At 37.8% G+C, this 15,617-nt stretch overlaps 3 protein-coding genes across 5 annotated transcripts; all 3 read left to right on the top strand.

Moving 5' to 3' along the window:
- The first annotated feature begins 796 nt into the window (after positions 1-796).
- Positions 797-3,982, top strand: atp6v0ca (ATPase H+ transporting V0 subunit ca). The gene is made up of 3 exons (XM_079457387.1): positions 797-1,103; positions 2,185-2,368; positions 2,622-3,982. The coding sequence occupies exons 1-3, from the start codon at positions 1,031-1,033 to the stop codon at positions 2,827-2,829; spliced, it is 465 nt and encodes a 154-aa protein (XP_079313513.1). The 5' UTR covers positions 797-1,030; the 3' UTR covers positions 2,830-3,982.
- A 1,888-nt stretch (positions 3,983-5,870) lies between these two features.
- spsb3a (splA/ryanodine receptor domain and SOCS box containing 3a) lies at positions 5,871-11,087 on the top strand. The gene is made up of 7 exons (XM_079457386.1): positions 5,871-6,044; positions 6,703-6,870; positions 8,511-8,688; positions 8,785-8,972; positions 9,077-9,179; positions 9,289-9,414; positions 9,656-11,087. Exons 2-7 carry the CDS (start codon positions 6,745-6,747, stop codon positions 10,015-10,017), a joined length of 1,083 nt encoding a protein of 360 aa, XP_079313512.1. The 5' UTR covers positions 5,871-6,044; positions 6,703-6,744; the 3' UTR covers positions 10,018-11,087.
- A 303-nt stretch (positions 11,088-11,390) lies between these two features.
- Positions 11,391-15,611, top strand: mrps34 (mitochondrial ribosomal protein S34). 3 transcript variants are annotated; one of them, XM_079456823.1, is made up of 5 exons: positions 11,391-11,487; positions 12,260-12,582; positions 14,099-14,141; positions 14,778-14,960; positions 15,037-15,424. In XM_079456823.1, exons 2-5 carry the CDS (start codon positions 12,265-12,267, stop codon positions 15,171-15,173), a joined length of 681 nt encoding a protein of 226 aa, XP_079312949.1. In that variant the 5' UTR covers positions 11,391-11,487; positions 12,260-12,264; the 3' UTR covers positions 15,174-15,424. The 3 variants fall into 3 exon arrangements, with proteins under 3 accessions (XP_079312949.1, XP_079312950.1, XP_079312951.1); XM_079456824.1 differs by having other exon boundaries at positions 11,394-11,487; positions 14,778-15,611; XM_079456825.1 differs by lacking the exon at positions 11,391-11,487 and adding an exon at positions 11,495-11,539 and having other exon boundaries at positions 14,778-15,448.
- The last annotated feature ends 6 nt before the right edge of the window (positions 15,612-15,617 follow it).

Genomic DNA, 15,617 nt, shown 5'->3' with positions numbered 1-15,617 from the left:
GAGGACAAAATGTGTCACTAAGGAACTTCTACTATTTTGGTCATATAAAAAAATCCCACAAATAAAACAGAAGTTCCAAAAAACTACGGAACAACTGACACAAAGCCATTTTGATATTATATGTTTCTGTCATGTTTCTGTTTCAAGACAGAGTGTATCATACTTCCCCTCTGAACTCTCTTTTCAAGCCTAGAAGTCATGAGACTAAGCACATGACAATACACACCTCAGACGACTTCCACGGGGAATGTTCATATTTTTCTAAATACCCTGGAACATGTAAATACTTAAATAACCACTTTCCTACATAGTAATGAATTAAGACCTTTAAACAGCTCAGATAGTTTGAGGTTCGATTATTATAGCCAATTAAGACTACGAATGTTAAATCCTGCAATTTGCAGCCTTATTCTTAAAACGGTTAATGTCATATTAGCATGATTCTAATTTATATGACATATAATGACCGTATTCATTGCATATTACAATTAAACGTATTTCATAAAAAATGGTTATAACAGATAAACAACACAATTTAACAAAGCATTCAAAATGTAACTATGATCTTTGACAACATTTCACATATCGCAGTAGAAGCCTGCAATGGAATATACCAAACCATCCGTGAAATAGGGGGTAATTGCAAACAACTAAACGGTTTACGGCTCGAGAAAAACTAGAAATGCTGATTTTATTGTACTAGAGGACTAAAATTTCACTTCTGTAACCTCGTGATACCAAGTCATTGCAAAACCCAGGAAAAAATGATATTGCGTTTTCATAAGTCATCCCCAAAGAAGCGGAAATGGACCCTGCACTCATGGATGATCATGTGACGCTCTCCATTTCGCCATTTTCTTCCTCTTCACCGGCGTTCAGGCTCTCGTTGGAATCGTGACCATCTCTTGCGCTCTGCTCTCACCACTCAAGACCTGTCAACGTAAACTAGTCTTTCTTTAGAGCCTATACATCCTCGACTGAAGCCTTTTCGCTTTCTCTCTTTAGTTTTTAGTGTCCCGAACGTGCAAGAATGTCCTCCCAGAGCCCCGAGTACTCTCCCTTCTTCGCAGTGATGGGTGCCTCAGCAGCAATGGTGTTTAGTGGTAAGTAAATCGTCGTTTTAACCTTAAATTGAGTGTAAACTGTTCCAATATTTCTCTTTGTCTTTTGGATGGTTTGTTTGATTTATATCTTGAATGCTTGCAATGTTCGGTCTGCATCGATCGTGCTGTTGTGAATGGCACGGTGTTGCGGCTCACTGAGCCCGTACCTGTAGTAGGGGGACGGATTGGAAGGTTTCCATCACGGCACATGACGTCTCGGTTGACGTAATGTCTATACATTATTTATTTCGTTTGAATATTTGCTTAATTGTTACGGCTATCCGAATCCTTGGGTGACAAAGCGAAGACACCAAGGTATCGAATGAGCCCGAGTCGCAACCTCTCTCCCGTTTCAATGTTTGCGCAAGGACGTCATTTATTTAATGTCCTCTAAGCTGTTATGCATGGGAAGACTGACATTTGTAATAGAATGTTATGGTTTATACATATTTGTCCAGACATCGTTTCATCTTAACGTCATTGATGTTTAACATAAGAGGAAATGCATTAGTTAATTAACCCAAACCGGTTCAGTCTTTTCTACTGCGGCAACCGTGTTTTACGTCTTTTTTAAATCAACTTACACACCCAGACAGGAATTCCCTCGTCGGTTTAACTGTTTCTCAGAGCCACACGAGCGTATTATCTTCAGTCATCAATAGCCAAGCTATCACTATTTATTGCAAAAACGGAGCCAAATGCAATGTCAGCACACCGTGTTTCAATCCGGGAAACATCCAGATAAAACTGCTTGGTGTAGTCATGTGATTTCAAACGAAAGCTGTTGGCTACTGTAAGATGTTTTGCTGGCATTGCTTTTTAACTCTGTAATAGCTCAGTCACAAAATGTAGGTAACCATTTTTTTTGGGGGGGGGGTTAAGAGGTAGATATTTAAGAGGTAGGTATTTAAGAGGTAGGTGTTGCAATGATGTTCATTAGGCGGATATTTACCTATTACACTTCTTGGAACACATACATCCTTGTTTATTGACCTTTTTATTACTTATCAAAGATGCATAGAATTATGTCATAAGAATAAGATCCTCACGATCTCTCTCTCTCTCTCTCTCTATTTTTTAGCATTGGGTGCTGCATATGGTACAGCCAAGAGTGGCACAGGCATTGCTGCTATGTCTGTGATGCGGCCAGAGTTGATCATGAAATCCATCATTCCTGTGGTCATGGCGGGTATCATTGCCATCTACGGCCTGGTAGTGGCTGTTCTTATTGCCAATAACATCTCTGAAAAAGTCACACTGTACAAGTGAGTCATGCATCTTATTTTGGTCTATTTGTTCATTTCTTTCTTATGAAATGTTGTCATTTAGGCCCAGTTATTTTTTTCCTACCAAAGCATTCTTACAACTAAAAATACATACAATTCATAGGTGCTCCGCTTTAAAATAAATGCTTGCTTTGCGAGTTGTCATTTATTTAAAAAAAAATATATATTTCTTATAAATAAGAAAGAATAAAATGGTACACAGTATCTTTATGTTGTCTGCTCTGTGTCTTAGGAGTTTCTTGCACCTTGGTGCCGGTCTGAGTGTTGGTCTGAGCGGCCTCGCGGCCGGCTTCGCCATTGGGATTGTGGGAGATGCAGGTGTTAGGGGTACCGCCCAGCAGCCTCGCCTGTTTGTGGGGATGATCCTCATTCTCATTTTTGCTGAGGTTCTAGGGCTCTACGGGCTAATTGTTGCTCTTATCCTGTCCACCAAGGGTTAACTGGTCCCCTTGTCCTCTATATATATATTAACATCCTTCAACAACACAAACACACATACATGCATCAACACAAACATCCTTCTGAAGAAACACATGAAATAAATTCACCACCCAAAATAAAGAGAGGAATTTATGCGTGTATTGTGAGTGTGCTGTTTGCAAGTGAATGTGTGATTGAATTTCCTCTATGTATAGTAGCCTGACGTGCATTCCCCCCTGTAAATGCGCTGTGTAGCTATTGCTCTTGTCCCGTGTGTGTAATTTAGATGCCCACATTCTGCTATACTACACCTGTTCGTCATCTTTTATTTTGTCAGTTTTATTCTTGTTGGAAGAACAAATCAACTGTTTTGTTTTCTCTTTTTGGGACCATTCAGATACAGACACTGATCTTGAGGACTTCATGTAAAAATATGGATTATTTCTGTTTGTTTGTTTTTTTCTGCTGATTATTTATGAAGATTTTTGAAATGTTCATTAAAAAGTTTAAATGGATCAAAGTCTTTATTGAAATCTTGCTGATCTAAATACAATATGTGAGTGTGTGTATCTGAAGTATATACGTATATCTGTATAGGTAGGTGAATTGCACAGTTGGAAATTTGTGGAGTTTTTTTATGTAATCACCATGGAGACCATTGTCTTAATCAAGGTATTGATGTGCAAGTTTACTAAGTATGTGTGAAAAGAATGTATGTACACGTATGTTTGTGAGTGTGTGTGTGGGGGTTATCTCTTAACATAACATTCTTCCAACGTGTAGCGTTTATCTGTAGGTAATACTGTTTCTGGTTCCATTAATGGGTGAACAACACCAGCGCAGCTTGTCCAGTTTCCAAATAAAACTTCCTTAACCTAAAGTTAAAGCCCTTTCAGTATTTATTTCCTGCAGTCATGAGCACACATGTAGGATGATTCATAAATAAACTGTATTATTTTAGTGTAATGAGTTAAAGTAGTGCAAGTAATTTATGAAGTAATTTATGTCACACATACAATACCGGTCAAAGGTTTTTGGACACTTATGTGTTCATATTTTTCCATATTTTAGAATAATAATGAACTCATCAAAATTATTAAATAAAACAAAGGGACCAATGGGAATTATTGTAACAAAAAATAAATATAAATTAAAATGTATTATTGTCGTTTTATTGAGCAGTTTCTTGAGGTCCCACCCTGAGATGCTTTTTTCACTAAAGGAGTTCCCATTTATTCTGTGCTCTTATTGGTTGTCCCTTCTTAATTCAGTCAAAGTCATCCATTTCAAAAAAAATTTATTTAAAATGTTAGTTTTCTCCTGAAAACGATTTCCAGACATGTAAGCTAAAACATTAAACGTTTTTTTTTTAAATGACGAGAAACATTTCACTCAAGTGTCACAAAACATTTAACCGGTATTGTATTTCGTCATTATTATCTGATGTGCATACAGCCTATTATGAATTCTAATTCCTTCATTCATTCATTCATTCATTCATTCATTCATTCATTCATTCAAGGTTTTAATTGTATTTGTTCATCCGTCAGGCTACAGTGATTAAACGTATTCAGCCTTTCAGTATAGGCCTAAAGCAAAGTAGAAAGAGTTTGGCCTCATAAAATAATTATCCAAACCAAAAACAATACATTTTATTCTGTCACTAATTGATATATATATATTCATCACAATCGAAAATATTTTTGTTTTTAGAATATTTATTAGTGATGCATGCAAGGATTACAGAATAACCAAAAAAATGCAAAGAATGGCAATCACTGATTTTTGAAATCCAATACAAAACCAAATCAGAAATAGTGTCTAACTATTGTGTCCCTTGTTGCACGTCCTGTTTGCTCGTTCTGGCAGAGGAACAACTGACTCTGACCAAACTGCGGCAAACCAAGGCCAGACTTGAGATCCGCCTCCTAAAGGCTACTCTCAGACAAGCTGGTCTCTCCACATCAGATGAGGAAGTCTGAAATTATTGTGGAGTATTTGACATTAAGTCTTTTTTTTAATTCAATATATCTATACTTGATGCTTGTTATAAATATCCTCAATGTACAGTGTTTGTGTTGTAGGTCTCAGATGAGCGAACTGCAGGAAGAGGATGGGGTGGGGTTTTTCTTGTCTTTAGTTTTTTTTTTAAATGTGTGTGTTTTCATTTAAAATAAAAATAAACTTATATTGACCCCACATTGGCTATTCCACTTGTTGCTCTTTACATATCTATAGTTCTACATTGTGATTTCCTATCCTGTTTGAGCACTGGTTATCCAGCACTGGTTATCCAGATTTGGTGATCCTGAAAAGTTCCTATCCGGATCAGATTGATCCAATCCGATCTTTAAAAAACTGGCTCCAAAAGTAAAATGGATTACGTTATCACGGATCGCCGGGCCCTGGATGTCAGAATCACTGCATTGCAGCCTCAACCAAACTTCCCCACCACGCTCGTGCTGAAGACACGCCTCTACTGGTAGAGAGGGGGCGCTATAGAACAGCACAGCTTCCTTTCAGACATTACCAGTACTTGTTCAATAACATATACGTAAACGTAACAAATACTTTCTTACACCAGCGATGTGAAAGGCCCTGTAAAGATTTGTTTTATTATTACTCATTATGAATAATAATTTATTATTATTAGTAGTATTATCGATTGCTCATACATAAATATGGCTAAACTTTATTATGGCAACAATATGCACACAAAATTATATTATTTATCAACATCAATTAAAGGCAGTATAACAAACACCACTATATAAAATACTTTAGTAATGGGTTTAGATTAATAATTGTAATCTTTAATAATTTCAATAATGCGTCATGAATAATACTTTTTTTTACATACATTACAAACATTCTGTTTAACTAGTTATCTTATAACACTTGGTACATTTTTTTCGGCCAATTCAAATCAATGATATTTAAAATTTCCAACTGTGGGTTTAGTTTGACATTTAAGTGGCAGCTGTTTAAACCTGTAGTTGTGCGAGCGTGAAAATAAACCCCGCCCACTTTGGTATTTTTAACCAATCGATTTCGAACTGGGGAGGCGGAACTTGCTAAAGCATTGTTTACGTCTGTCGTGAAAGTAGGTCACATACAAGTGACAGTTAGCGGGTGGCAGGATCAGTATTCTGTAACAAATACACACGCTATAGGGCTATACGAAAACCTTTAGGAGTAAAAGACACTAACGATTACGGCTGGAACCCTGAAACAGGTAGGTTTGTCTTTGTCTCAGTAAAAATCGCTGTCTTAGTTAATGCATGCGGCACACAGGATGTAGAGCTTTTGCTAAATCCGCGAGTCTCCGTTAGCGCTCGGATCAGATATGTGACGATGCCTGTTGCCCTGTCCTGCGGATATTCTCATATGGGGCGGGGTATAATATTTAAATCATGTTAATCAACAGTATTCGTATAATAGCAAGTGATGTGCGCTTTTGACAGCTATAATAATAACATAATATTCATCGTTTAGACTTGCAAGGTGTCTGTCTTGCTGGTCACTCTCTGCTGGGCCTAACAAAGTGAACATGTTATGTTTTGTCGGGAGCTAACAGCAAACCAATGTCAGGAAGGTGTCAAATGACTAGGTTTGTGAAATGAAAAACTTAAGTCAAATATGCAAATACGATCGTGGTTGAAGTGAACTTGTTGCCAGCTAATAGTGTCTTTAAAAAACTAACGTTACTGTAAGGTGACGACCAAAAAAAACCACTAAAATATGAATATGGAAAGGATTGAAATGAATCGATAGAAAAGCTGAGTTTTTATAGGTATATAACATAAATAAAGAGATTTCTTTCAAATAGGGCCACATCTCCTAAGACTTAGTTAAAATGATTCACTGTTTGTTTTGTCTTGTGGGACTGGCAGGTCTCTCTCAGTGATTGACAGGTGTAGAGGCCCCTGGTTGGCATGTCGAGGCGGAGCAGAAACAGCAGAGCCTGGAGGTACGTGTGGAGTGGAATCCGAAGAGATGCAGATGCAAGAGCTTTGGTTCAGGCCTCTGAAAGTGACGAGTGGCGTTACGATCGCCAGCAGGTGAGTGTGGATGAAGTGATTCTAACACTGCTGTTAATATCACATCTCTCTTAACCTTCAAAGAACTATTTAAAACCCATCTGAGACAAATGAGAAAAAAAATAATTAAAAACCCCTCTCTTCTCTCAACAGGTAGTGGTCTAGCTTTTGTTGAAACTAGTAACTTTTTATTTGCACCTTTCGTACTATTGCTCTTTTATGACTTATTGCTCCCTGAAATCTTTGTAAGTCGCTTTGGATAAAAGTGTCTGCTAAATGACTAAATGTACATGTACATTCCAATATACACTCACCTAAAGGATTATAAGGGAACACCTGTTCAGTTTCTCATTAATGCAGTTACATAATCAACCAATTACATGGCAGTTGCTTCAATGCATTTAGGGGTGTGGTCCTGGGGTCCTGGTCAAGACAATCTCCTGAACTCCAAACTGAATGTCAGAATGGGAAAGAAAGGTGATTTAAGCAATTTTGAGCGTGGCATGGTTGTTGGTGCTAGACGGGCCGGTCTGAGTATTTCCCAATCCGCTTGGGAAATTACTGGGATTTTCACGCACAACCATTTCTAGGGTTTACAAAGAATGGTGTGAAAAGGGAAAAACATCCAGTATGCGGAAGTCCTGTGGGCAAAAAAAAATTCCTTGTTGATGCTAGAGGTCAGAGGAGAGGCCCGACTGATTCAAGCTGATAGAAGAGCAACTTTGACTGAAATATCCACTCGTTACAACCGAGGTATGCAGCAAAGCATTTGTGAAGCCACAACACACACAACCTTGAGGCGGATGGGCTACAACAGCAGAAGACCCCAACGGGTACTACTCATCTCCACTACAAATAGGAAAAAGAGGCTACAATTTGCATGATCTCACCAAATTTGGACAGTTGAAGACTGGAAAAATGTTGCCTGGTCTGATGAGTCTCGATTTCTGTAGAGACATTCAGATGGTAGAGTCAGAATTTGGCGTAAACAGAATGAGAACATGGACCCATCATGCCTTGTTACCACTGTGCAGCCTGGTGGTGGTGGTGGTTTAATGGTGTGGGGGATGTTTTCTTTGCAGACTTCTTTGCAGACCCCTTAGTGCCAATTGGGCATCGTTTAAATGCCACGGCCTACCTGAGCATTGTTTCTGACCATGTCCATCCCTTTATGACCACCATGTACCCATCCTCTGATGGCTACTTCCAGCTGGATAATGCACCATGTCACAAAGCTCGAGTCATTTCAAATTGGTTTCTTGAACATGACAATGATTTCACTGTACTAAAATGGCCCCCACTGTCACTAGATCTCAACCCAATAGAGCATCTTTGGGATGTGGTGGAACGGGAACTTCGTGCCCTGGATGTGCATCCCACAAATCTCCATCAACTGCAAGATGCTATCCTATCAATATGGGCCAACATTTCTAAAGAATGCTTTTTGCACCTTGTTGAATCAATGCCACGTAGAATTAAGGCAGTTCTGAATATGAAAGGGGGTCAAACACGGTATTCGTATGGTGTTCCTAATAATCCTTTAGGTGAGTGTAAGTCAGGAGCAGTAGAAAGTATGCTTGAATCCAAGTGTAGAATTTGGTTGCAATATATATACCTATTATATCATAGATGTTTATTTTCAGCATGCGTTTGTTTTGCAGTATAGTGATTCAGATTCAGAAGCTGAGTATCCAGCCATTGCACCGGCGGTTCCAAGTGCAGTGCCGGTGACTGGAGAGTCATACTGCAGCTGTGATTCACAGATGGAGCTCGGCTGTAACCCGCGACTCCGGGGTTACACGCACCTGAGGGACTGCCACTGTGGAGAAGATGACCAAGGTTGTGCCAATTTTGTGATAATACCTATCATCAGTCAGTCTTGGGTGTGAGTTCCAGCCCGCTTGGAATAATATTGGCTGTTTACATGTTTGTCAGATTTCGACTGGGTGTGGGATGAAGGCAGCCGGTCATCTGCAACGCTGCTTAGCTGCGAAAACAGAAAAGTGAGCTTCCATTCGGAATATAGCTGTGGGACCGCGGCCATTCGTGGCTCCAAGGAACTCTTGGATGGACAGCATTTCTGGGAGATCAAAATGACTTCTCCTGTCTACGGCACAGATATGGTAGGTGTGAATTAGCCACACAATGGTAATTGGGGTTTGCATTGCTCCAAATGTGGTGTTTTGTTTGTTTTTAATTTAGGATCAATGATTGTATTTTTCTTTAGATGGTAGGTATTGGCACATCAGATGTTAATCTGGACAAACATAGACACACGTTCTGCAGCCTGTTGGGTAAAGATGAAGACAGCTGGGGTCTGTCATATACAGGTAAAACAAGTTCAGTTAACAAACATGTACTTAAGTTCATAAACACATGGACTTTAAATAGCATAGGACTTAAGGCTTCTTTTGAAAGGCATGGTTCTGTTTCCTTCAGGTCTGTTACATCATAATGGTGACAAAGTGAGCTTTTCATCACGTTTCGGACAGGGTTCTATTATTGGAGTTCACTTGGACACATGGCACGGAACTCTCACCTTCTATAAAAACCGCAAGTGCATTGGTGAGAGCTACACTGTTTTCAGCTGTGACCTTTCCATTCTTGTGTTTGAAATGTGCCATTTTCTTTCTCCAAATGAAAGATGATGATTGTGTGACAGTGAGCTACTGTTGCAAGGAATGTTTTGTTTTGTGAGGACACACCTGGAAAGCAGTTTTTCAATGTTTGTTAAAAACATACTTGGAAACATTAATTTGGTAACATCTAGCGTTTGTGTCTGTGTGTGTATCTGTGTGCCTGGTAGGTGTAGCAGCTACAGAGATTAAAAACAAGCGTCTGTTTCCCATGGCATGTTCCACCGCTGCCAAAAGCAGTATGAAGGTGATTCGTTCTGTTTCGGCCCACACCTCCCTTCAATACCTGTGCTGCTCTCGCCTCCGCCAGCTCCTCCCCTCTGGAGTCGATGCTCTTCGAGTTTTGCCCTTGCCACCTGGTCTTAGACATCTTCTTCACTCCAAACTGGGATGGGTGCTGAGCCTGGACCACACACACCTGCACACAACCTCAAACACACATACCCCATCCGGGCCATCCTCGGGTAGTGACTCTGAGGACTGCTCCTCCGACCCCGAGGCCTGTCAACGGAAACGCTGCCGCTGGACCTGAGACTGTGCCCTTCTCATACCCCTTCCACTCATCCTCTCATTACACACATTTAAAATGTTTCCTCAGATAAAAAAATCAACATGTAAACACTGGACCAGTGATTTCACCTACAAAGGTGAAAAACCAAGTTTGCAGAGTAACTTTAAAGAGAATTTAAGGACCGTTGAGCCAATTTTACTAGTTGTATTGCTGGTAACTATTCATTTAAGGTTCAAAAGGTAGCTTTCCCCTTAAGTTTGGATGACGTTTGGATACATAACAATATTCAGTCTTTTTTGTTTTCTATTGTTCACTTGTTAAGTCCCAAATACACAATGGAATGACGATCATCATCAGCTCCTCAGAAAACAAAACATGAACTTTGTGACTCTTATGATGTAGGGGAACAACATGTTACCATTTGAAATGCAGGTAAAAACATATACACACACAAAGGCAGAGACCGACTCATACACGTAAATAATACATTTTCAATTACTGGCATTATATCACATTGGGTAGAAAAATTACTTAATCATTGGAAGTGAATTGTAACTCTGGAGATGAGATGTTCGATATGATCCGTTCAATCTTAATATTTGAATATATTTTTACCAGAAGTGAACAGCAGCTACATCAACATTAATGTTGTAAGTAAATTGTGTTTTTAATAACATAAAGTTTGGAATATGTGTACTTGTAATGCAGTTATCAAACTTAATTCAGTTTTTAATCTGCTCTTACAAGTCTACATGAGGTTCATATTGAATTCACATGGGGTTAGTAATTCATTGTAAAGAAAGTGAAACATATTTTCGTTATGCATGAAGCACTTTCTTGCTTATTGTATGTAAAGAAATATATACAGCTCCCCATACTGTATTTTATGCATAATGTATGTCCTAAATGCTTTCTCATGGACTCATTCTTAATATTTCGCTCTCAATGCCCCCAGTCTTTTCATTCTACATCATACTGCATATAAGCATGGCCTTTTATATGAATTAAAAAAATCGAAAATATATATGCATTAAAAAGGGGCTGGGTATGGTTTTTTGAATTCTTAATAAATATTTTCAAACATTATAATTAATATTGTTCTTTGTACATGGGATTTTACATAATTAATACTAAGATCTTTATCAACCAAATTACATATAAAGTAATGTACTTTTCCTGATGCTTTTATACAGGATGTTTTTCCATTGAATACAGCATAATGACAACAAGGCTGTATAGATCAGTTTTGTAACATTTATGCAACAGTAACGCTTGTCATTGATCATTCTTACAACAACGCTATTACAAAAAATATATATAAAATTGTGTAACAGTACATTAAATATTTATGCTTGTGAAAGGAACATTAATAACATCTGTATGTTACTTTAAACGGAACGGACAATTTTCTACCCTGTTTCGCACGGACTGATATTCCTGACGCATTGTAGCAGGCGTGACGTAACTGTCGAGGTCAAGTCAAACAGAGTGGTAAGACAGAGCTGCCATTGATACAAACATGTGCTGGAATGGTTTCATATTTGTATTTATTTATTTAATTATATTTTATTTTATCTGTTTTAAGCGGAAGTTTTGAAATTTACCAGTGTAATATCTTGAAAGATAACGGAATGTAACTCGTGCTCAGAATGCCGAATGCATGCTCAGATTGCAGCTGAATGTAGCAGAAATGTATTAATTACGCATAACTCAAGTATCAAGTAATGGCGAATTTCAGTATTTGCAACAATTACAACTTAGAGTCATTTTTGTCATTAGTCTTGTGATTAATCATAGATGGGAAACCATATGATTACATAAACGGTATCCTTAGCCTTTAAACTAACTTTTACAAATGGAAACGTCATGACAACAAAAGCGTCTTGATCGTTTAAATGACATTACACTTCAGATTAAGTTTGTCTAAGAAACAAATAAACATATTATATTATATTATTTTAATTATGTGATCAAATACACAGTAATTGGCATGATACACATTTAAGACTATTTTCTATTTTTATAGTATTTTGTTAAAACACAGATCCACTAAGAATGTGTATTATATCAGATGCAATTATTATTAATGGCAGGCAAGATCTTAATCTAAATACAAATTTATACAAACACAAATTTATACAAACACAAAATACAGAGTTTTTTCGACTTTCACTACTTAATGTTGTATCCCTCAATACATTGTAAATGTTTTATCACTTTCATTATTACTTTCAAATTTGTAATCCTCTTCTTTGTCATTTAGTCAACATGGTAAAGAAAAGGCGTCTGAGGCTTATAGCCGAGATGGCACGGAAGATCCGAGCCTACCGGGAACTCAAGAACCGACCAAGTGACTCTCAACGCTACGCGTTAGACTACGAAACCATGACAAGACCGTTCACTGGTAAAAAGCTACCAGTGCTGTCTTGGGAAGATGTGCGAAGAGAAACACGACTTTTTACTTTGCTAGCTGGCATGCGCATGTTTGGCGTGGGGCGGCTCTTCACACGCAAGTCTTGGCTGGATGAACATACAGAGCCATGTTATTGGAAAATTACAAAAGTCAAGGTGGATTATACAGCGGAAGTAAGTTTTTGAATGTAGCATTAGGTAATTGTGATGATTAATTGTGCAAATATGGTGTGTAGGGCGTGACTTTTGATAGTGATCTGAAATTTTATAAACAAATTGACAACGTGGTTAGAGAGAGTTTTTTTTCAGTTAAATCTTTTGGCCGATATCAAACCATTTTTGAATTACTCTGACCTTGAGAAAGCTATTCATGCTTTTATTAGTTCCGTAATAGATTATAATGCATTATATGTTGGTGTTTCGCAGTCGTCCCTTAGTCGTCTCCAGTTGGTGCAGCTCGCCTTTTAACCAATAAACCTATACGTGAGCACATTACCCCAATTCTCTATTCACTCCATTGGCTTCTACTTTCGTTCAGAACCGTTATTCCTTTTTAAAGCTCTTAATGGCATTACCCCACTTTATTTGACTGAAATGCTGGCCCTTCGTCAGCCAAATAGGGCCTTGAGGTCAACAAATCAACTTTTGCTGGAAGTCCCGAGGACAAGGTATAAACAATGGGGTGATCGTGCCTTTTCTGTAGCTGGCCCCAGACTCTGGAACAAATTCCCCATTGGTTGATTGACTTGGTGGAAGAGGAAACATGCCCATATCAGGGGTTATAACTATCACATGTTAAATATCTTCGCAGTACAACCACTTACAGTCAAGGGGTGGGGTCATTTTATTCATCCAACCAATCACTGTCACATTTTAGCAAACATGCTAATCATGAAACATTATGCTAGCAAACATGCTAATCATGTTAGCAACATGTTAATCATGTTAGAAAACATGACAATCATGCTAGCAAACTTGCTAATTGTGTTATCATTATTCTAGCAACATGCTAATTATGTTTGCATCATGTTAGCAACATGTTAATGGCGTTATCATCATGTTAGCAAATGTTGATAATGTTAGCATCATGTTAACCTTCTCCTTCACAACTTCTTCCTGGTAGAACATTATTCCTTACGCGGTCTAGTCAACAACATCTCTCACAACCTTCAAAAATCAACTTAAAACCCATCTCTTCTGTGAATACCTGACAGACAAATGAAAAAAAAACCACTAACCCTCTCTCTTCTCTCAACAGGTAGTGGTCTAGCTTTTGTTTAAATTAGTAACTTTGTATTAGCATCTATCATACTATGGCTCTTTTATGACATATCGCTTATTGCTAAATGTAAACAACATACTTAGACTATTTTTCTTTCAACTCTAGCCTGGTTTTTACAGACTGGGTAATAAGGCTTGCGTTTAAATTTTAATAAAAACCAATCTACCTTCTTAATGTGACTGACTTTATGAACAGTCTTGAAGAAAAAAATTGGATGACAAACTTGAAAGACTAGTCTTGTTTCCATCATGTTAGAAATATCTAACATAAACCTTTCAAACTATTTTAAACTTTATAGAACAGGCTTTGTCTAGTTTTGTTTGCGCTTATTGGAAATAAGCTCACCTTGAGTTTTGTAAAGGGCTTTATAAATAAATGTTGATTGATTGTTGATTTTCTCGGCCTTAGAATATGGACCATGGAAAAGCATGGGGCATCCTAACATTTAGAGGTAAGTGTAGAAAAATGTATAATAAATTGCTTTGTTTTTATTTTCACTTGTTGTAGGGTTGCTCGATTATGACAAAACATCATTGCGATTATTTTGGCCAATATTGAGATCCCCGTTATTTAACATGATTACTCATTAACCCTTAAAACAACATAGAAAATAAATAAGTTTTTGCTTTGCTTTTAAACTCTGAATTTAACTGAACAATAAATGTAAAGAAATAGCACTACTGAACCACTGTAAAGGAAAGGGTGCTCTGTGGATTAATACTACAAGAAAAGAGAGGATCCTTGCAAAATGGAATACGGCACAATAATCGTTTGCCTTGATTAATTTGTAATAAGGCCAAAACTGACGATTACGCTTAATTTTCGATTAATTGCACAGCCCTAGCTTGTGTCTTCTAAATGAATAAATACACATGTAACACCAATGTTTTAAGTCTTTCAGACTGCTATAATATACTAGCCTCTAATGGAGTAGTCATCACAATTAATTGAACAGACATTTTTTTGGACACACCAAATATTATTTTCTCATCATATTTGAGCTTATAGCAGAATTATACAAAGTAAACAAATCATGTAAATAAAAATGACAGCAACATCACTGCAGCAAATTTATTTGGTGTTCCAGGTCAAGAGGAGCTCACAGAACACGAGGTGGATAAAGTCATGTACCATGACTGGCGTCTAGTGCCCAAACACGAAGAAGAGGCGTTTAAACTCTGTGACCCCATCCCTGAGCCTCCTGTTCGTTACGTGCAGTATCCTCCTCTCCTGCGTGCTATGATTTTGGCTCAGCAAGCAAAACAGCTAGGTGTGGCAGCGAGCACTATCCCAGATCCCTCTTTACCATTGAAACGGAATGTGCTGCTCAGTAATGAATATTTCAGGAGTCAGGAAGAGAAGAAAAAGCAGGAGGGAACACCTGTTTGATGCTGGTGCTGGTCCTGTAATTAACGGCTATGGTGATGTGAAATCTGCCTTTGCTTGGTATTGTTCCATATTAAATGGTCATTGCTCACAATAAGAACAGGTTTTATTTAAGGCTATAGTTTGTATGAGGTTTTCAATCATCATTCTCAAAATATATGGTTTATGAATGGGGAGAGGGGGAGAATTCAAAGGAGATTCCTGTCACTCAGAGGGTGCAACCCTGTGTGCAAAGACCGTTTTTTATTTTGTCTGTGATAAATAAAGTGTTCTGTAAGTTATGTATTTGAAAAGTATGATTTTTGTTTGCGTTATTTGCAGCTATCTCTGAATAAATGTGGGCGATCTGATTGTTGTCTCATTTTGTAGTAGATATTAACGTCACAGAATCCCTTAAAGGCTGCCTTGGTGATTGTTAATATATTAGCCAATGTACAGTAAGCATTTTTACTGTAAAGCACAAGAATTACATTAATGCTGATATAAGAAAATGCATGTATTAAATATTAGGTAAACCCTTTTTATACATTTTGCGTTATAC

The sequence above is a fragment of the Barbatula barbatula genome, assembly GCF_947034865.1.
Source record: "Barbatula barbatula genome assembly, chromosome: 5".
Lineage (NCBI taxonomy): Eukaryota > Metazoa > Chordata > Actinopteri > Cypriniformes > Nemacheilidae > Barbatula > Barbatula barbatula.
This window is presented reverse-complemented; position numbering and strand designations above follow the sequence as displayed.